We start from the raw sequence: 22461 nt of genomic DNA, 5'->3' as shown, positions 1-22461 counted from the left end.
TGATGGCATAGATTTTGCTATTCACCCTGTATTTAACCGTACACAAAACGGTTCAAAACATTGCTTAGGAAACAAAACTGACAGCTCGGAGGAACCGTATAAAAGTTCCAACATATAGTTTAGAACAGTGCTCTCCAAAATTTACCTTTTTAGGATCGCGGATCACTTGGCTTTGAAAATGCATTTGCCGCGGCCCACATCCATCGAGGGCATACTAAATTAGTTCAAAGTTTTTGATAAACATATGTGTAAATCTTATTCTGGACATGCCTGTTGAAAATTTAATCTTAATTGTGTGGGAAAATAATGCACGATATGTATAAGGTTTTTCATTTTCAAAAATAAATTCTTTAGTGGACCACATCTGTTAACCAGTGGCGGATCTAACGGTAGGCGGACTAGGCGGTCGCCTGGGGCCCCGTAGATCGCTAGTCTATAATATGCCGTATGTATTACATGTATGCCGTATGAACAGAGTACTAGTGACAAGTGACAAGTTTGACTCCGACCAACTGCGATCGACTCTGGACAACTCCGAAAGACTCCGATTCCGATTGACTCCGGTCGACTCAGAACGACTCCAGACGACTCCGACTCGTTTTGAGGACGGCTTCGAATGACTTCGACTCTGGTCGATTCCGCTCGACTCCGACCCAGATGACTACGACTTCGGGCGGAACTAATGGTTCCCATTTTTCCGTAGTCGGAATCGTCCTAGCAATAGTCGGAGTCGGATCGGAGTCGTGGGTGCGCTCCAGAGAGCACATCACCAGTGTGCACCCCAAATCTACGTGGCAACCTGAGGTCATATTTTAGTTTTTATGTCCTTCTCGGGCTACTTATAAATAATAAAAATCGCACATTTTTCGTTCATCGAAATGTGGCCGGAATATACAATGTCGGACAATTATACATTTGACTGATATTCCTTTCGGAGATTTCCTTACGGAGCTAGTTTGGAGACCCATTTATCCAAACATATGCTGCCCGGTATTACTTCCTTCATAGAATTTTTGCGAAACGATGGACCAAGCGACTCAATAGCGGCCACACTTGAATAAGACAGTTAGAATTATGGTATTAAATTGTTGGATAATATTTTATACCTTTTTTACAATATTGTTTTTTTTCTGTTCATACTTCCTTGCAAATCTGTGCTGACTCAGTTTTGCAAACAGCAAACAGCACGCCAAAAAAAAAAAAATGCTCGTCTCATCGCCCCCGGCAAAACTCTCATTTTTGACGCAATTTCACGCCACCCCAAAGCAGATGCTAATGAGCCCGAACCGCAAATCAAACTGGCGAATAATGACACATTTAAATTTTCCAAACTACCCATAATCGACGCCCGGCCAACGGCCGCTTTGCCGCTGAGTTATGAATATGAATGTTTCCATCTTTATAATTTTACTCCCCCCTTTCAAAATCAGCACCCGCTGTTCGGGCGAGCCGTCACCAGATAAGGCGACATACGAATCACACTCACGAAATTGGTGACCACACGATGATTCTTTTCGTTTGTGCACAAAAGCGAAGCAAAACAAAAAAACGCTATTTGTTTGGTTTCATCTTCCCCCACGGTGTGAGGTTAGGACATTTCCATATTTCCGATCGATCGATTCGAGGGTAACTTTAATTTGCTACTGTCCACCCACACCCGCGCAGCGCCGCACCCCAACGCACACACCCACCAGGGGGGGGGGGGGGGGCACATCCCCGGGAAACCTTAGCAAATTAAGGCACACAATAGAGGCAGAGTAACAAACAAAAAAAAAAGCAGGCAACATCTTCACGAGACTAAACCAATTCCAAGCGCGATTGAGTCGACTTTATTATTACTTCTTGTTCGGTGCGTTTCGGTTCGGGTTGCCCAGTCCGGCCCGATTGCCGCCGCGGTTGCCGCCGAAGGTGTTCCGATTGTTGGCGTTCATATTGTTTCGCCCACCGCCACCGCCGCCACCGCCGCCGCCACCGCCCATGCCACCGCCGCCTCCGCGACCGCCCTGGTTCTGGTTCCGGCCGCCCTTGTTCATGTCGGCGCGGCTGCGCGACTTCGACTGCATGTCCTCCTTCACCATGTCGATCACTTCATCCGGTATGCGGAGATACTTGATCGTGCTGCCCCGGATGTAGCATTCCGGCATGCGCCAAAACTTATCACCATCCTGCGAAAGAGAAAGAGAGCAAGAGAGAGAGGAGAGAGAGAGAGAGAGAGAGAGAGAGAGAGAGAGAGAGAGATATTAGCGTACCACATGCTGCCCGCTCGATTGTAAAACATCTTCGCTGAAATGCTTACCTTTGAAGTGCAGATGACCTCCCGCAGATTAATATTCATCCAGGTGTCACAGCTCACCAGGTGTCCGTTGTATGTTTCGCCATTCTTTAACTCCACCAACTGCGCTCCGAGATGCACGCGATTAATGCGAACGCGCGGCCGCGCACAAGTTGACAAAGGATGGTTTGAAAAAAAAAACAGCACACACACAAAAAAACACACAAAATCAGACGTATAATATATACTTTTTATGAGTCATAGTGACACGCGGCTGGAGGTGAATGAATAGAGCACACATGCTAATGGAGATCTTCCTTCCAGGAAAGACAGACCAGGACCAGGAATGCGTCACACTTGGGAGCTATATGCGTTAAATCGCACACAAAACGATGTTTGTGTCGTGCGTTGATAAGCAAAAGTACGAGATAAGTATATGCAAAAATCCACCAATCGAACATAAAATTATGATTTCTATTCCACAAAAAATAAATAACCACGTGCGCAGTCGTCGTGAGTGAAAAGAAATTAACATGCGATTGGATCATAAATTAAATGTAAGAAATTTATGCAGCAACATCAAAAGGTGTGATCAGTACAACGGGAAGAATTAGCAGCGTTTTAATGCTGGACAAACGTTTCGTAATAAAATATAGCTGTACACAGCATGATGAAAGGTGGCGTTAAGAGGAATTCCAAAATTGGATTGATTTTTCGAGCATTTGCATACAACACCGATCTGCTTAAGTTCTTATACGAAAACTAAGAACAAATAAGATTTTTTTAGAGAAAAATCGCAAGAAATAGGTTCCGAAATCAGAATCGGCTCCGGAATCAGAATCGACCTGGGAATCGCAAATTGGTCAATCAGGATTGACTCCAGAAATGGAATATGCTCTGGAATGAGAATCAGTTCTTGGATTGAAATAAGAAGTTTCAGTAGCAAAAATCAGTAAGGGATTCTCCATGAGAATGGATCGTTTACACGTAAATTTTGATTCTTTGCGGCTATCAATAAGTAGCATCATTGGATCTTAACGTCTCTTCTTATGGAGACTTTGATTTCGAAGCCGGTTCTGATTTCGGAGCCATTTACAATTCCGGAGCCGATTTCGATCCCGGAACTGATTCCGAATTCGGTACCAATTATGGTTTCGGAGACAATTCCAGAGTTGATTCCGATTCCGAAGCCGATTTAGGAATTAATTCAAGAGATTCCGGATTCCGGAGCCAATCCGGTACCAATTCCGGGGCCGATTCCGATTCTGAAACCGATTCTGGAATCGATTCCGGAAACTGATGCCGGATCGATCCGTCATCGATTCCGATGAAAATTTAATTTTACCATCACTAGCAGTGCTGCAAAATGTCACTATCAATGTCATAAAAAATCTGACTGAAACAAAATCCATATCAGCGTCACGTACTCAATTGTGACAATCAGAGGTGATACTCAGAACGATTGGTGTGACCAATACATGCTCATGACATGTTTGCGACCATCGCTTGGTCAGTCACTATATCACGACTTTTTTTTTGCTGTGATCAATTTTGCAAAATGTCACTTACATAGTCATGACAAATTCTGGCTGAAACAAAATCATCTCAGCGTCACGAGCTCTACTGCGAAGATCAGAGACGAGCCTCAAACAGTTGGTGCGACCATCGCATGCATGGTGACATTGTGTGCAACCAACTCGTGTTCAATCACTTGGTCGCGACATTTTTAGTCGGTGATCATCGCGATGGTCACGGGAGATATGCGGTGCGTGCGAGTGGTTCCAAGAAACAAAATGAGCATGTTTTCTCGCTCTGTTTGACCCAACAGACCATCAAAGCAGATAGAGGGAGAAAGCATGCTCATTTAGTTGCTAGAGCCTACGCGCCAAGTATATTCCAAGAATGTCGCGATTATCGCCGACAACAATGTCGTGACCAAGTGAGTGATCAAAAGTTGGATGCTAAACTAAATGTCACCAAGCATGTGATTGATTTTCCAACTGTATGGGGATACAGGTGTCCCCCGAGATACGACTGTATTTGGGACCGAAAAAATGTCCCAAAGCAAGGCGTAAGTCGAAATAGTCGTATGTCGAATATCTATGATTATAAAGTTTATAACTGAAATTGAAGAGTCGGAATCTAAGAAATCGTGTATTTTATTTAAAATAATGTACGAAAATGTATGTTTTTTCACCAAAAGCGATATAGAAATTGAAGACCGGAGAGTTGTGGAATCTATGGAAATGTGTTTGTAACGGTTATAAGCACAGCAATTCAAAAAATATACCAATTCCGTCTCAATGACAACTTTTAACTGTCAAAATCAAATTGTCGTATCTGCGAATCGTCGTAACTCGGGGGATGCCTGTAGTCACTGATCATCTCAGTTGTGTACGTGATCTGATTTGTGTTTCGTTTCAGTCATGAGTGTTGATGATTGAAACAGTTGCATTTGGCAGCACTGTTCACAGCCAGAAAAAAAACATGATACAGTCGTTGCCACCTAATTTTGGCTCTAAGGCATCAATTTTTGACAGTGCGCATAAATTTTTGCCTCTAAGGCATCAATTTTTGACAGTGCGCATCAATTTTTGACTCTAACGCACCTATTTTTGTCTGTAAGTCATCAATTTTGGACTCTTGTAGGAATCACGACAATTTTACAAGGTATTTAAGCAGATTTTTAACAATTATCATTCCAAATCTCATTAAAAATACAAAAAATGTGTAAATTGATTGTTTCTTGAGAAAAAATGATGAAATTTTAGAAATTCTAAAGCTTTTGTTTAAAGCTGAAAATACATGCCATTATTTTTCACTTTATTAAATCTTCTAAATTGGCAAAACAATTATTTTATTTTAAATTCTATCAATAAAATTATTCACTACTTAACTTAATTTCAACCATTTCAGAACACACAGTTTCAGAAATTACGTAAAATTTTGTAAATAAAGCGATTGACTCACAGTCAAAAATTGATGCCTTCGAGGCAAAAATTGATGCGCACTGTCAAAAATTGATGCCTTCGAGGCAAAAATCGTGAAACGCTGTCAAAAATTGGTGCCTTCGAGACAAAAATAGTTGAGTTAGAGTCAAAATTTAGCGGCAACGACTGTAATGCTTGCGCCGACATTAAGCTAAGTTTGTCAGTCAGAGTATCGCGTTAGACTCAAGAATTCACATGTCGTGTTCAGCATGTCATGGCGCACTTTTATTGACTATCAGCAATGAGCATCAAGCTACCACGGATATGTTCATTGTTTTCGTTGGTGAAAATCTCGTGATACTCATGACATTTTGCAGCACTGATCACTAGTATAAACAGTAGCGGCACCCTTAAGTAGAACAAGTGCCTAATACAGGTATTCCACGATATACGCTATTAATGCGGACCGGAGCGTATCTCGAATGTTAGCCTAAGTCGAATTTCTAGGTTTTCAGTCAAATTATAGCTAATTTTCGTATAATTTTGCTTGAAATGGTAGGTTTTTAGCCACTTTATTAGTTATTCGATCATATTTCAACTGAAGATTACGATTTTGTACCTTTTAAAAGGGGTTTAAAAATTCGACAAAAATGGAATTTATTTTGCATTTGACATTTGATGTGTCTTGGCTTTCGGCGACTTATTGATTACCCATAGCAGGATAATCAAGCCCTACGTATGAGGCCACGGTTGCGGGTTATCAAGCGTGCGGACTACCGAGCATGAACTGTATTTATGTGTATTTGGCATGTTATCAATCAAGAGGCACACATAAGCAAGATTGTACATGTTTTATGAGGTGTAAAGAACAAAACATACTGACTTGTCCTACAACAAATGTTTTACCATGTTTGACAACTTTGTCTTGAGCACTTCCATACGTTTGTCTTTGTCGGTTGTCGTATACGACACATTATAGAGCACTGTCTTCGGGACTTTTTAGTTACTGCATCATAGTCCGACAACTAATTTTTCTTATAGATTAAACCAGATATCTGCAAACCTAGCCGCTTCATCGGCAGTTGTTTAGACAACGTATCGGAATATTAAGTTCACATATAGAGGAGGATACTCTTTGGCATTGCTGGGGCAAAGCATCAAGCCAGTACAGTCTATTCCCGAGTTACGCGGTTCGTGCGTTCTCGAGGAATCCGCGTAACTCGAATATCCAAAATAACGTATGTCGATTTTCGCGGTTTTTAGCCAAAATACTAATAATTATTCTTTTTTTTTAATTAAAGATCGTACTTTTTTACACTACACTTTTTCAATTATTTGACATGACTTGTGCAGAAAATTCTAATATTTTTAGCTTTTAAGCGGATGACATTTATTGCAAAAATGCAATTTATACTGAATTGGCCAATTTTTGAAGCAAATTGTACTGATTTGACGTTTGATGTGTCAAATTTAGAAAACCGCGTATCTCCGAATCGACTTAAGTCGATAACCGCGTAACTCGGAGACAGGCTGTATTCAAAAAGACTCATGGAAAACTAACCATAGCCATTTAATTAGTTGTCAGGACTAGTGTTATTTATTCTTGTTATTTGTTATTTGTTATGTTATTTTAACATTGGTTATTTACTAGGCACACAAAGTACCAATATGTAATGTAATTATTTAATTTCAGTTATTTGTTAAGGAATTCTTTGGCAATTTTGTTAGGGAATCTAGAATGAATTTTAGTAGACCTCATGAATGTCACGTCTATATTACATTTCAGCATGGTGTTTCGATATTCGTAAAACTGGTGGGTTCTTTTTGTAGGAGCATAGTTAAAGAGTATCGTCAAGGATGTGTGGAGACAGTATTCCGATAGGTGGTTTAAGGAAATGACCACTGTATGAATAATCATTGTATTTAATCTATACATCGTGAAACATAAATTTACCATCTACACTACGAATTGATTAGTTAGACATCGAGTAACTGGCAACTAGCGATGGTAGCTCTGGATTCGATTCGTGAATCCACTCTGACTCCGACATTCCTTATCCGGATCCAACTCCGAAATAAATATGTCTTCGAAACCGGCTGCTCCGAACCAATACAGATCCAATTGGCTCTGATTGAATCCGGATTACTCTGATCGAATCCAAATGGCTCCTATTGAATCCGTTTCACTACCGTGCTTAAATCGTAGAGCAAAATACTAACACTACAAAAGTAAGCTTGCTCCTAGCTAACATTGATGTATTCATAGCCACACATATAAGCAAAAATTCGATCGTCTATGTGCGTACCGGTAATAAACCGTATACAGTAGGTGACCGCTAACTGAGAGGTAAACAAGCTCCAGTTAATGAACAATGTTCGCTAACTGGAGTGACGTTTCTATGGATTGATTGTTTTGATCGGTGTTGACTGGAATAAACATACCAAACTTTTTTTTCATTTATATTGATATTAAGTATAGTAATTCGTGTAATAACATAAACTAATAGCAAACGTAGGCAAGAGACCCTAAATTTGTTTGAAAAATGCACATTTGCGACAAATTTCTCTTCATGAGATTCCGGATGTTTCATGTTTTGACGTTTAAGTGTTCGTTAACTGAGAATCACTCCAGTTAGCGAACCTCCAGTTAAAAAGCACTCCAGTTAAAACACATCCAGTTAGCGGTCACCTACTGTACTGGGTTTTCCATGATTTTCTGGTTGTTTCCAGATTTTTGTTTTGATAATTTTGGTGATTTATGGTTTGCCTCCCTAATACGTTTGGATTCTTTCAACGAGTTACTAACAGTTTCCCGCATGTGCTTTTCCCGTTCCCACAACTAGTTGGCATTATCTAATTTTTTTTCAAACAAATAATTCAAACAATTTTGAGCAACGTTCAAAACCCTGTTGAATAGTGCTAATAAATTAATTGCATCCAAATTATTTCAGCAAGCTATCACAAAATTGTGAGTGACTGATAGGCAAATCGGAAAATGCACATAAAACTTATAGCTTGTAGCTACGAGGATACATAGAGTAACATAGTGTAACTGTATAGTGCAGATAAAGTAAAGTTACTGTATAGTGTAACTGTATAGTGCAGATAAAGGAATGAAATTAGGAAGTGTAGTTATGAGTTAATTGTTTTGTATAACTGGCTAAGGATGGTGAAATTTATCCAACAACTTTAAAAAAGGATGAACATTATTCCATCCCAAAAAGCCCTTCCCCCCTCTAACTCTGGAGAGGATCCGGATTCGAATCCGAAAGTAATCAGATTCTGATCAATCCAATTCCGGCTGCAGACTCATTTTGCCCATCACTACTGGAAACTATTGAATTTATGAATTCATAAATCTAACTAGAATTTCATTAGAAGAAGGAATGCGTGCATAAACCTGCATTGCAGTTAGAAAGCGTGCAACTATTTTATTCCGCCATAGTTACAATCAAGGGCCGTAAATTACTACAGCATGAGAAAATCAGATTCATAAAAATTCCTTATTTACCATTTATCCCATGATGCCAATTTTTCATCGTAATTTTCATACACCTTAGCCACCATAAACACATATCCTGAACCCAGACTGAGTATATATTTTATAAAGAACATATACCACACAGAATACAACTCTAATGCGGATCAAAAACAACATTTCGGGAGTGTCCACAATTTCCTCTGCCGGTTTTTAGACTCGGTCATTTCGAACAGACTATAATGTTTATGTTGTAATAACGAACCATTCGTACCGGCTGTACATTCCACAAATGATTCGAGTCGGGATAGGCTTGTTTAAGGAAATATTACAATTCACCAATGAAAGATGTACAAAACAAAAGCAGATAAATGTGAATGTCGTTTGTTAACAACTTAAGAAAGTTTACACAACTCAAATTAGTTGCTGACACTCTAAAGTGCCGGCTTAGCAAACGCCATTATAAAACATCAACGCAACGCTCACCATCATTAGCTTTTTATCCACCATTAACAACAATGTACAGCCGATCAAGATTAAACAACAATTCTTGCATGTTTCTTCTAAAATTGGGCAATGTTTACCCATTTCAACAAAATTGGCGAAATAAAGAGAAAACAAACCGCATCAACATCTTACCATAGGATGACTCTGTGCCGTTTTGAGTAGAGATAGTGGTAGCTAAAAGAATAATGAAACGAACAGCAAAATGAGAGCAACATTCTAAGCGGTCACCCCAACACAGTGCATAAATAAATACTTACCATTGTATAAGCTAAATAAGAAAGGTTCTAGTAGAAATTTCCGCAAAACGCTGCGCGGCAAATGGAACTTCTGTTTACAAAACAAACCAAAGCCTGATTGACGTTTCTTCCTTTGGTTGTCAAATACACATTGACATGTTCATGAGAGCACAGTGCAAAGAAAATATTTGAAATACATTTTCTTTTCAAGCAATTATACTTTTCCTCTTTTCTGCTAGAGGACGCTGGGAATCGGTGCTGAATTGCAATTTTTTGTTTTGATTTGGATTTGATTCGCGTCCACGATTCTTCTTCAAATGGTAAATAAAAATGTTCGCAAGTGGTATACTCAATAGAGTTATTTCATTATATAACTGTGAGTTTGTATTTCACAGATATATTTCCACCATGGATAATTTTTGTTGATCCAAGAACTAGCCTACGGTAGGGTTAGCTGAGCATTTGTGAGATCCGGGAGATGCTCGAGTGAATTGCCTAACATCTTTTCAGACGAATTCAACTGTGCGCTCCGACACAGTGCATCTAATATTTTACACGCTCTTTTATGTTGTCCTAAACATGCCGATCACACGATATAAGAAGACAAAATGCATTCTTGTAAAATCATGCCAATCACGATTAAGGGATCGTAGCAAATCTTTCGGATGTTGATGTTCCAGATCTTTTTGATCTTACTTAATGCCGCTCCAATGAAGGTATTTACGATGTTACTGTTGTCTTTCTATCAACAAATCTAGTTTGTTTATCGCGTGTAACGAGACAGCAAATTTGATTTGCTGAATCTTCACATTACACAAAACTCAGGAACTCCAAATGCTTATAGCAGGATCATCATCCTAAGGTTGATTCAAACATTTGCTGCTGTACATTACTTTTCTAAAAGCACGCTCAGCACCTCTAAACACTTAAAATGAGTAAATAATGCCTGTTAGTTTAACTTCCTTGGTTAATGATCTTGTAACACTTCGTTGGCGCTATGAGCACCTCACATTCTGGATATTTGGCGCTTTCCTTGCTATCCGCCCGGTAACCCAATCGAAGGAGAAATCTCTTCAAATCAACATCCTTCTTAGCCACCGCCACCATCAGCAGCTGCATTCCGAAACGGCGGGCAAGCACTTCCAGCGTGATCATCAGATGGGTCCCAATGCCTTTGCGCTGGTACTGCTCCTCCACATGTAGGTCGTAAATGTTGACGATGGTATGGCCCAGCACGAAATCGAATCGAAACATTACGTAGCCGAACGGGATGTAGTTGGTCGGATCGTAAGCAATCAGGTAGCGCGCCCAGTACATGAACAAATTCACGTAAGTCGTGTGCTTCTGCCAGCGGAATCCATACGCTAGGTACTTCTGTTTCAGATTCCGTTCGGCCAGATCGTACGCCCATTCCATGAACACGTTAAGCAGGTCCTCTCGGCGTAGACAGATTAGTGCTAGCTGCTTCCAGGTACCGTTTTGCTTAAACCGATACACAAGGCAATCCGGAATGACAATCGTTGGGTTTCGATGCTTGATGGCCAATGTAGTGTATCGTTTCAACACCTTGTGATAGTTCTTCAGTGCAATTGAATTAGCCATTTCGATGGGTCGCATCACGACGACACGATCGCATCGGTGGAATAACGAATAAGAATTGTACTATGATCAATGCAACTTCTTTCTTGTGAAAGCTCCCACGAATTTCACCGCTATTGTGAACTCGTTTTACTCCAAACAACGTATCTCCTTCGCGGCTGGAATGTATGGAATGCATTTGTTTATAAACCGTACTACACTTTGAATCGAAACGCCAACAATTCCGCATATTTTATATTATCTCTACCTGTAATATGATTCAAAATCTAAAAATGTGCGCAAAATGTTCCAGTTGTAGCATTTCAGGAGGAAAGAAACAAATATGAAACTGCGCGCGGAACGGTACGTCAAATTTGAACTAAACGACAACAAGGTATGATCGTAAACATTGGGAACGATTATGACGTAGAGTTTTATTCAAATTTTATTCAAAAGCAGTTTTTATTGCGTATTTTAAAGGAAATTTTGATAAACTTTTTTTAAATTGTATATGCATAAAACTAAAAAACAAATAAATATATATATTTTAAATGTAAATATCCCATTGTGCCGCACTGGAGCACGCAACTGTCACACCGTATGTCAATATGGCCGACATCGCATTGCTGTTGTTGCGTTACCCGACCCTACGCAACACACCACTTTGGCCCAACACCGAAAGCGGTGCGTGTTTTGATAACGCTCTGATAACGATTTGCACTATCGGTGAGTAGGAAGCTCGAAGTAAACCGCACCGAGATTGTCGTGCCGCATCCGAGATATACCAAATACGGAACAGCTCGGAACTCGCATAGTTAACGGTGGACCGTTTCTGTTTTCCAGCCTAGTGTGCTTCGATTTCTCTCTTTGTCGGTGAAAGCGGTTGCGTGTTCCGGTCGGAAAGATGGCCTGCTCGAAAGCTCTGCAGCGTAGCTCAGCTGTTCTGTTGCGAAATGTGCTCCCGGCCCAAGGTCAGCTGGCTGTACGTGCGAGGTAAGAAGTTGTGATAGTTATCCAGTAGCGTTTGGATGCCTGCTGCACCCAGTAAAGCGGGCCAATTTGCATTGGTGACCTTCGGCAGATTTGCCAAGGTCACGGCGGTCGGCGTGATGGACGCGTGATCGGGTTTCGCGAACGCACACACGCTGATGATGACGTAGATGGGTTGTATTTATGGTTCAACGATTACCTAACGGAGTATGGTCGAAATTTTGAGTGGATTTGTCGGGGGGATTGATCTAAAAATAGCCAAGTGAAAGCGGAGCGGAACTCTTGTACAGTAATATTACTTGCAATGATGGATTTTTTACCCGTCCAGCTTCCACGTCCGATGAATCACCGTTAGTGCGTGTGGACTAACTAATCTTCCGACTGTTTGTAATCCTAGTTTGGAAGATTCTAGAAAATGCAGATTACACAACATGACCGTTCCAGTTTGCCTCCATGTACCAATGCAAACATCATTTCGTAATGATGAACTTTGCCGCATTTTGTTTGCAGCCCGTAAGAACTGCATACATTTTATCTTCCTCCAGCCAAAGCTCTGTTATGCGCTATCTAAAGTAGAAAGGTGTGAATAAGAAATTTTCATATTATGATACCCGCTTAGCGACAACCGCTTGATAATGCAAACAGCAAATATGGTCATAAATGCTTTGTTTGTTTTACTGATTTGCGCTTTTGACCAACGTCAACATGACAAATAACATTTCGGGACGAAAATACATATCAACACAATTCAATTACATATAAATCATACAATCTACCTGAATCAACTGAATACTGATCCCTCTTTCCCTTTTCCTTGCAGCTCCTGGTGGAGCGGCGTACAGATGGGACCGCCGGACGTTATCCTGGGCGTGACGGAAGCGTACAAGCGCGACACGAACCCGAAAAAGATCAACCTGGGCGTCGGTGCGTACCGCGACGACAGTGGCAAACCGTTCGTGCTGCCCAGCGTGAAAAAGGCCGAGCAGCGGCTTGCACAGAAGCAGCTCGATCACGAATACTCGCCCATCGGTGGAACGGCCGAATTTTGCAAACACAGCATCCTGCTGGCGCTGGGCGAATCGAGCGAGCACGTCGCGAATGGGCTGAACGCCACGGTGCAGGGCATCAGTGGAACCGGTGCGCTACGCATCGGTGGTGCCTTCCTGGCCAGCTTCTTCCCCGGCCCGAAGGATATCTATCTGCCGACACCGTCTTGGGGCAACCATGGGCCTATCTTCCGTCACTCGGGGCTGAACGTGAAGGCGTACCGCTACTACGATCCATCAACCTGTGGCTTTGATTTTGCTGGCGCGCTGGAAGATCTGTCGGTAAGTGGAGAGCGGGGAGGTCGCAAGGCGGCAGACGCGGTCAAGAGGTTTATTATCGCGCTACGTTCGAGTGGAATGGTATTAGACAGAGAGAAAGAGGTTTAAATGAGCACATGGACCTCTACGTCATAGTACATCATTATCAGTCTTGGATGGAACCAGACGCGAGCTTCATCGTCGCGCGACCTCGCGATGTTGTTTTGCTTCGAGTTGTTTGCACTCATTGTTGACTAATTCAATGGGGTTTCTGTGGCGAACGTAATAGCTTTCATCATTTTCTTGGTCTATTTTTTTCACCCTCCAAGGATTGGTTGTTTCACGGGGGATATTTGCTGATGGGAGAATTTCTTGATCCTTCTGTTAAAATGATAGTTTTGATTATTTTGGAACAATGTAATCAATCGTTAACGTTATTTTTTTTAAAAATATCATAAATAGTGATGGGTTAAGTTGGCAAAAATCCGGAGTCGACTCCGATCCGACTCGGATAAAATTGGAATGGACTCCGGTAGGTCCGCCCTGCATTATCCGGAGTCATTCGGAGGCGTCCGGAGTCGTCCGGAGTCGTTCGGAGTCGTCCGGAGTCGTTCGGAGTCATTCGGAGTCTTTCAAGTCGTCCGAGTTGTCCAGAATCAGTTGGAATGGTCCGGAGTCATTCGGAATCGCTTGGAGTTATTGGGAGTCGGAGTCATCCGGAGTCGTTCGGAGTCATTCAGAGTTGTTCAAATCGTCCGAACCGTTCGGAATCAGTTGGCTTCGAGGTCGTCTGGAGTCGGCCGATGTCGGCCATTGAAACAAAGGCCTGAATACGAAGTGCACGCGCAAAACAAAAAAGACTAAAAAACACAACGAAATGAAATGCCTGATCACAAGCACATTAAACCACTCGGCTCCTGTTGACTCCGACCGCTTTCGATTGCGAACGAGTCCGGATGACTCTAGACGACTCCGAATAACTCCGATCGACTTTAGACGATTCCGATTGACTCTGACTCCGGACGACTCCGGAAGACTCCGGACGACTCCGGACGACTCCGGACGACTCCGGACGACTTCGGACGACTCCGGACGACTCCGGACGACTCCGGACGACTCCGGAAGACTCCGGACGACTCCAGAAGACTCCAGACGACTCCGGAAGACTCCGGACGACTCAGGAAGACTCCGGACGACTCCAGAATACTCTGGACGACTCCGGAAGACTGCGGAAGATTCCGGACGACTCCGGACGACTCCGGAAGACTCCGGAAGACTCCGGAAAACTCCAGACGACTCCGGAAGACTCCGGACGACTCCGGAAGACTCCGGACGACTCCAGAATACTCCGGACGACTCCGAAAGACTCCGGACGACTCCGGACGACTCCGGACGGCTCTGGACGATACCGGACGACTCCGGACGACTCCGACCCCAAATGACTCCGACCGACTTCAACTCCAAATGACTCCGACCGACTCCGGACGACTCCGACTCCAAATGACTGCGACCGACTCCGGAATCGGCTCCGGAATTGAAATCGGCTTCGGAATAGGAATTGGCTTCGAAATTAGAATCGGCTTTGAAACGGAGTCGGTTTCGGTATCTCCATAAGATTAGGCGTTTGGGTTCAATGATGCTACTTATCGATAGCCGCAAATAATCAAAATTTACTTGTAAACGATTCTCATGGAACAGTCTCATGGAGATTCCCGGACTAATTTCGCTTCTGAAACATCTTACAAGGTTTATCTAGCCAGCTCAATATCGGAAGCGAACAATTCGATTCCGTAAAATACATTTCAAAAATAACAATGGAAACGCGACAATCATTTGACAATGTTGAAATGGGATTTTACGGATTGAAAATGAAGCTTACAGTGTTAAGGCTAGAGAAACACTGTATTTCAATTCAAGAACTGATTCACTTTCCGGAGCTAATTCCATTTCTGGAGTCAATCCTGATTCTGTTGCCGGGGCAAATTGCGATTCCCAGGTCAATTCCGGAATCGGCTCCGTAGTCACCTGCAGAATCAGAATCGATTCCAGCATCGAAATAGGCTCCGGATTCCGAATACAGAATTGGAATCGGGTAGGTCCGATTCCGAGCTCCCACCACTACTCTGGGCGGCTCCGAATGGCTCCGGTCCACTTCGACACCGGGCGTCTTCGACACCGGGCGGATCTAGTGGTTCCATTTTGCCAGAGTCGGATCGGAGTCGTGGGTGCGCTTCAGAGAGCACATCACTAATCATGAATATTCTAACCGCGAGGCTACATGACAAGATCTATTAAGGAGAACAGGTCGATGCAAAGCCCGTTGCTAGGTTGCCATTTTCAGGTCGCTTTTGACAGTTTCATGAAAAAGTGTTTACAAACAAACGGCCAATAGTTAACGCGGAAAAGTGGACGATTTTACTATTAGGAAGATTATATTGGTTAAATTTCTTGCGGTCAATCACTTCTGGAGAATAAAGGAGAAGTAATTGCAGTCTACTCTGTGTTCAGAAACGTTGATAACCTTTTTCATTGTTTGCCATTCCGTGACCACAAACCACTACCGTTTGCAACGGTCCTGCTGGAAAAACGAAAAGTTTAACATGTTCGAACTGGGTAAAAGAAGTCCTAGTTACTTTCAATTAAACACTGAGAATAAAATGGAACATCCAATCGACACACACTGGTACAATATGTATACCGTCCTTTTCTTATAACCCGGCGACGAATGATAAATTAGATCCTTGGATTGAATCAGCCACGTAATATTCTAATTAGATGCTAATTCTTATAATATTCTAAAAGGAAATGAGTGCAAAATGCTGAACAAAAATCTCATTAACTCCATAGCAACGTCCATCGCTAATCATAAACAATGTTCACTTTAACTGTCAAAATTTTCCCATGGCTTTCTGTCATTTTACTCTAAACGCTTCGACCTGTTCTCTTTCAAGGACCTTGGGATAAAGCATCACAGCAACCAGTTGATGTGCAATGTAAACAAATAACGTGCACAAAATCATATCTAAATCCATTTAATAACTTCAATATCCAATACTTCGTCAATTTTGAGTCAACAGTTCATAATTTCTTCCAATTAGTGAATGTTCTGCTTAAGAAGATATTATTTTTAAGTCAATTTCGAAAGCGGATGTTGTGTCTCCCCCAACCCTTTAGCTGTACCTGTCAGATATTTCACCTGTCAAATAGTTCATTTCGCTGTGTATTTTACCTCATTTAGCCGCGCGGTAACGTTTTACACATGCTATTACTTCAAATATGTCTAACTATAGAAGCGTTGTTAGGATTTATTAGACGTTTTTTTGGCAAGGAATTGCAGCAGGCGTTCGTTTAGTAATAGAAATGCTGTTTGCCGGTGGGTTATATAGGAAACATATACAGTCTGTTCCCGATTTACGCGGTTTGTGCGTTCCCGAGAAATCCGCGTAACTCGAATATCAGCGTATGTCGAATTTTTTGCGGTTTTCGGCCAAATGCAATTGACTACTCGGCATTTTCGATTAAATTTAGAACTTTTTTACACTTAATAATTTCTATGATTCGTGCAGGAAATTAGGATAATTTTGGCTTTTAAGTAGATACAATTTATCAGCAAAAATGCAATTTTTTATATTATATTATATGCATTGGACAGTTCTTGAACGAAATTGTATTGTCAAATTTAGAACAATTAATATTTATTTTTATTTCTATAGAGTCTTGGTTATTTTTATATTATTTTGTTTGTTATTTAGTCGCATACTTTAAGACTAACTCACTGAATGTTATTAGGAGAATGTTGTACGAAATTCTTACCGTTCAAATTGGTTGTATTTATGTCAGTTTGCAATGTGTTTCTTCTCTTTTTGGATGCGAAAACATATTTACCACATTTCTAATGTTTCTGTCATCGTTAGTTTTGTTGTTTCTTTTTACACTTTAGTACTACAACAAATAGTTTGTTAATCTGTTTGACTATCGTTATTTATTTTACAGAAAATCCCAGAAAAGTCAATAGTATTACTGCATGCGTGCGCCCACAATCCCACCGGCGTCGACCCGAAACCGGAACAGTGGGCCGAGATGTCGGCCCTCATCAAGAAGCGCAATCTGTTCCCGTTCTTCGACATGGCCTACCAGGGCTTTGCGAGCGGTGACGTCGACAAGGATGCGCTGGCGGTGCGCGAGTTCTTGCGCGATGGCCATCAGATTGCGCTGGCCCAAAGTTTCGCCAAGAACATGGGCCTGTATGGTGAGCGCGCGGGAGCGTTCTCACTGGTCACGGGCAGCAAGGACGAAGCCGACCGTACGATGTCGCAGATCAAGATCCTGATTCGACCGATGTACTCGAACCCGCCCATCCACGGTGCCCGGCTGGTGGCCGAAATTTTGGGCGACAAATCGCTCCGCCAGGAGTGGCTCGGTGACGTGAAGCTGATGGCCGATCGTATTATCTCCGTGCGCTCCTCGCTGCGCAACAACCTGAAGGAGCTGGGCTCGTCGCGCAACTGGTCGCACATTACCGACCAGATCGGCATGTTCTGCTTTACGGGCATGAATCAGCAGCAGTGCGAGCGTTTGTCGAAGGAGTTCAGCGTTTACCTCACGAAGGACGGCCGTATTTCGATGGCGGGCGTTACCTCGAAGAATGTGGGCTATCTGGCCGAAGCGATCCATGCTGTTACGAAGTAGACGGTGCGCTGAAAGTTAGACTGCAGACCAATTTTTCTGACGCAGAGCGACATTGTAATGCATTTAGAATGCATTTTTCCTTATCGATGATCTACAGTGCTTTAAAGAATACTGGAATTACCATAGTGAAACATTTGAAAACAAAAAAACACACAATCAAATCCGATGCTACACTACAGGACGAGCAAGAACGTGTTGAGCATACGCATTTTTTTCTACACCCGACATTTATCTAATATGTAGAGAGCACCTTTAGTGGCTTCATTTATCGCAGCGCGTAACAGTGCGTGTGTTAATGCTGATTGTGTATACGGACGAATTGCGCCAGCATATCAGAGACCAGTCAGAGACATCACGACCAGAGAGAAAATCAATCTAATTGATGAAAAGTGAGCTTTTAGGCATAGGCGTTTCATTTTGTTTTTTTTTTTTTATATGCACATTCTTCCAGCTGATATTTCGACACTTTCTATTCTTTTTGATAGCACAGGATGCACGCCTTGAGTTAATATGATAGAGGTATGAGAATGAGGAAGCAGTTGAGCATTGTGAGAAGTAACTGTATTTAAATCAAAATAGATGGCTGCTGGTAGCATTGAGACCAAAGCATCACTGCCCTTACACGTAAAGTTGTCACGCTTGACATTTTTCAGTATATCCGAAAAGATTTGGTTTTAATGGGTTCAGGCAAATTTATGATGGCATTTATTAGTAGCTAGGGATGTTATGTGATAGGATTAAATTTATTAGACATTTTTTCAGCTTGCCCATAGCTTCTACACCACTAGCTAAACGAAAACATATCCTCTGCATGTGTTGAAGTTGTTATACAGCAGTGGATTAACTGTTGTCGGAATGTTTGTGTTCGATTAATCATCTTTTGACACAGGTCGAAACATCATCTAAGTCATAATACCCCTAACAAGACACCCGAACCATTTGCCCTTTTATCTGCCCCTTCCCCATTGGGGCGGAAACTTTCATCCGAACAAGTTGCAAGTTTTTCAAGCCCATCACCTTTCCAACAGCTAAAATAAGATTAATAACCACAAGTTTTTCATTCCTATGATTAATGTGGCCACCTCCATTCGTGTTGCTGAATGCGCCAGAAAAAACACGTCCCATAATTAGGGGCTGAATATTAATTGATTGATGATATTGGGGTTGTGCATATGTATGAATTACTCGTAAAACGAGCGCGCACTTTATGCGTCTAATTGGTTGTAGATCTAATTACAGCGAGATAGAAATTCATTCATCACTTTCACTGAAACCACAAAATCCAAAGCAATTAGCTTTGCAGCCTTTCCAGCGCGGATGTACTCTGTCTGTACCGCATAATCAGCGGGATGTTAATAGTGTTCATGTGAAATGAAATGCACATTATGATGCAGGAGCAGAAGGAGTGTTTTTAGTTTGGATTTTTGCTATATTTATTCTTTTCGTGCTGCGTGGTTTAATGTTGAAGTTAAAATGGCGAAGAATGGCATCATCAGAAGTATGGTACAATAATCCATTGTTAGTACTACGCATTGAAATAGAATGGCAGATAAAATCATTAACATAATCATGGAAAACCGGGCGCGACGCAATTCAATTAGTGCTTTAGTACTGAATAGTAAATCACCTGAGCGATTGTGCTGATGCTCGTCACTCCATAATCGTTCACTGTTGAACAAGGAATGCGGTACAATTAAACAAAACGCACCAGATATATGAAAACAGCGTTGAAATTACATACACTCTCATACAAAAAATACCTCGGATGGATGGTTGGGTGGTTGTAATAATTAAACACACGTTGCGAAAGTACGAAAAACACTACAATTACTTCAATTTCCTCACATTTCCGTACAGCCCCGAAGTATAGCCTATGTGTGGGAATGTGGGGCTAAATGGGCACGGAAAGCAATTTACCACAAACACAAAAAAAAAAATCTTACATTTTCAATTGTTTAAGCTGTTTTTTTTTCTATGAATTAAATTTTACACGGGACTTCTAAACAACGCATTAATATCCAAACATTTTAAAATGAAAGCAGATGTTTTGCACGTAAAGCTAATTTATCATGCGTGGCAAAATGGGCATGAAGCTATGGAGCGAAATACGCATATGGCAACAAAACCAACATGGAGCAATATGGAACACAACAACATGAAATTCATTACTTATTCCATACAATTTGTGTAGTAAATTCGGTTAGTTCGGAATTTTTGCGATTTCAAACTTTTAGCAAAATGTACTTTTTTGCCATTGGACAATTGTTGGAGGAAATTGTACTGATTTGACATAACTAGTTAATTTGGCCAGATTACAGGGCTATGCAAATAAATTGCAAAGATTCCCTTTACTGTAAGAGTACGCCGACAATTATGGTCTCAAAAACCAATTAAAATGAGTTATTTTTGACCACCTAAGGGGTCCACCTAAGAGACCTAAATCAAAACCAAACCCATACTGGTCCTGACACCAACTTTTCATCAACTTATCTGGTCCAAGATAGCACATCACCTAATGCTTTCAGAATCTATGCAAGACCAGGAACCGATACTGATCCCAATCCGTTCCAGGAACCAATTCTGATCATATCGGTCCTAGAATTGATGATGTACCCTTACCTACCCTGGAACCTATCATAAACCCACTGTTTACTGGAACTGATAATTGACTCACCCGTACTAGTCCTGGAACCTATCATGAACGTTTACCGGTCCTCCAATCTATCATTTTGCTCCAAGCATGCTTACCCATGTTTTCCCACGTGAAGCAATTCTATATTCGTTGTTTAAATTATAAAGTAAATTGCTACAATTATTCTGTTTTCTTCAGACAAATATTATAGCAGTACCATATCATTAAAACAAACCTTGACTGTTGTTTAATAATGGATTATAAAATTTACATAGTTACAAACAAAAAACACTCCATGGAATACATTTTGAGTTTTGGCATTTATCTGTCCCGTGAAAAAATACGTAAATCAAGGATATCCTTTTTGCCCCGCATGCCCATTTTGCACCCTTGTCTCCTACCCGTGACTAACTGCGGGAAACGGCAAGGAAACACCCTCGGCTGTGGTGTGATTGTTCAATGTGTGGGAAACTGTTTTCCCTTGTGTATATGTGGGGAGCGGGAGAGTTGACGAAGGAACGCGTAGTGGCTAACATTGTCAGCTGTCGGTTCGCTCCTGCCCACAAAATCCCTCCTGGGTGGCAAGTTTTTGCTATTGCTTTGAAACGTGTCCGTGACCATTGTTGTTCATCATTCATGGACGCTGGGTTTTTTGATCATTTTCTGACCGATTAGTGTAAAATTCCGCGTGTATTATGCTTCGGCAAGCGGTGGCAAATGTGCTCCACGGTGTGCAGCTTGCGCTTCCGGTTGTTTGAGTTTGTATTAACGCTCTGGCGTTAAACGCTTACAAATGCACAGTAAATGGCTTGTACTCATGAGTCTGTAATTGGTGTGGAAAACCAGAAAAAAATGAAAACAATAAAACACTACAAATTAAAAAAAAAAACACACACACACACACACACACTGTTTTAAAACGGCAATGTTGATCTTTTTTTATTACTTCCAAACGTTTGGATTGTTTATTGTTTTTTTTTCTTCTTTTTCTGTTGTGTATTTCAAACTATCTGCTATGGTTGTTTCGTCTGTTACTGATCTTGTTTTTTACTCCCATTTTTTCAATCATATTTTTATGCCCATCTCCTGTTTTGTACAACAACATTACAATGTTTTGCTTTCTGTTTTGCTTTCTGTTTCCTCTTCTGTTTTTTTATTGTTTTACCTTTTATCGCTGATGATTTATCGCTATCCCTCCGTTACGGTAACGTTTCTATAAATTAGAACAAATTTCCATTTCACGAACACATTTTACATGTTCCATTTATGCGTTGCTAGTATGAATTTCACTCTCTCTCTCACACACACACACACTCTCTCTTTATCTAGAGCCTGCTAACTTTCTGTACAACTCCGGACCGAGCTTTGCAGTTTTGCCAGCACTAGACGAAAGAAGAAGTAAAAAACGAGCAAGGAAACAGACATGTTTATAAAATCTAGCCATTATTTGCGGGGCTGTGTACCTATCTGCCATTACGATTATGTAGAGGTTTTGTTTTATTTTGGTTTTAAAACGCCATGTAAAGTTTTCTTTTTTCTTTTAACTACACTATTATTTACACCACCAGCCGGGGGCCAGTTGTTTTTTTCTCTATTCGCTTTTTTTCTCACAATCATACAAGGTGTCATGTACACGTGTGGTTGGGGAAAAACACTCGTTCCTATATACAATTAGGTCGTTCTATTGTACTGCGATTACTACTACATCCGGAAACAATGCGAGAAAATGTGTGGTTTTGGATTGGTTTGGAGAACGTCCCTACTGAAATCGGAGATATGTTGGGAGCACGTTTGTTACAAGGATTTAAAATCATTACCGTTACTGATATGGTTCTACGTATTGAT

General features: G+C 41.4%; 4 protein-coding genes across 4 annotated transcripts in view; 1 reads left to right on the top strand and 3 right to left on the bottom strand.

The window, feature by feature from the left end:
• Window positions 1–22461, bottom strand: part of LOC120957747 (uncharacterized) — a 457854-nt gene that overhangs the window by 220939 nt on the left and 214454 nt on the right. The window lies entirely within an intron of this gene.
• On the bottom strand, window positions 1789–9550 carry LOC120959107 (uncharacterized). The gene is made up of 4 exons (XM_040382276.2): window positions 9445–9550; window positions 9320–9361; window positions 2297–2395; window positions 1789–2165 (listed from the first exon to the last, which is right to left on the bottom strand). The coding sequence occupies exons 1-4, from the start codon at window positions 9445–9447 to the stop codon at window positions 1836–1838; spliced, it is 474 nt and encodes a 157-aa protein (XP_040238210.1). The 5' UTR covers window positions 9448–9550; the 3' UTR covers window positions 1789–1835.
• Window positions 10378–11025, bottom strand: LOC120954828 (N-alpha-acetyltransferase 40-like). Its single transcript, XM_040375064.2, has one exon. The coding sequence runs from the start codon at window positions 11023–11025 to the stop codon at window positions 10378–10380; it is 648 nt and encodes a 215-aa protein (XP_040230998.2).
• LOC120957043 (aspartate aminotransferase, mitochondrial) lies at window positions 11616–18605 on the top strand. Its single transcript, XM_040378971.2, has 4 exons — window positions 11616–11727; window positions 11845–11994; window positions 12812–13319; window positions 17289–18605. The coding sequence occupies exons 2-4, from the start codon at window positions 11906–11908 to the stop codon at window positions 17982–17984; spliced, it is 1293 nt and encodes a 430-aa protein (XP_040234905.1). The 5' UTR covers window positions 11616–11727; window positions 11845–11905; the 3' UTR covers window positions 17985–18605.

The sequence above is a fragment of the Anopheles coluzzii genome, chromosome 3, assembly GCF_943734685.1.
Source record: "Anopheles coluzzii chromosome 3, AcolN3, whole genome shotgun sequence".
Classification (NCBI taxonomy): Eukaryota; Metazoa; Arthropoda; class Insecta; order Diptera; family Culicidae; genus Anopheles; species Anopheles coluzzii.
This window is presented reverse-complemented; position numbering and strand designations above follow the sequence as displayed.

Coding starts and splice junctions, on each gene's coding strand:
- LOC120959107 (XM_040382276.2), bottom strand. Junction 2,396..9,319: donor CGGCACAGAGTCATCCTATG/GTAAGATGTTGA, acceptor CTCGGAGCGCAG/TTGGTGGAGTTAAAGAATGG. Junction 2,166..2,296: donor AGGTCATCTGCACTTCAAAG/GTAAGCATTTCA, acceptor TCTCTTTCGCAG/GATGGTGATAAGTTTTGGCG.
- LOC120954828 (XM_040375064.2), bottom strand. CDS start 11,025: ATGGCTAATTCAATTGCACTGAAGAACTATCACAAGGTGTTGAAACGA.
- LOC120957043 (XM_040378971.2), top strand. CDS start 11,906: ATGGCCTGCTCGAAAGCTCTGCAGCGTAGCTCAGCTGTTCTGTTGCGA. Junction 11,995..12,811: donor CAGCTGGCTGTACGTGCGAG/GTAAGAAGTTGT, acceptor TTTTCCTTGCAG/CTCCTGGTGGAGCGGCGTAC. Junction 13,320..17,288: donor GCGCGCTGGAAGATCTGTCG/GTAAGTGGAGAG, acceptor TTTATTTTACAG/AAAATCCCAGAAAAGTCAAT.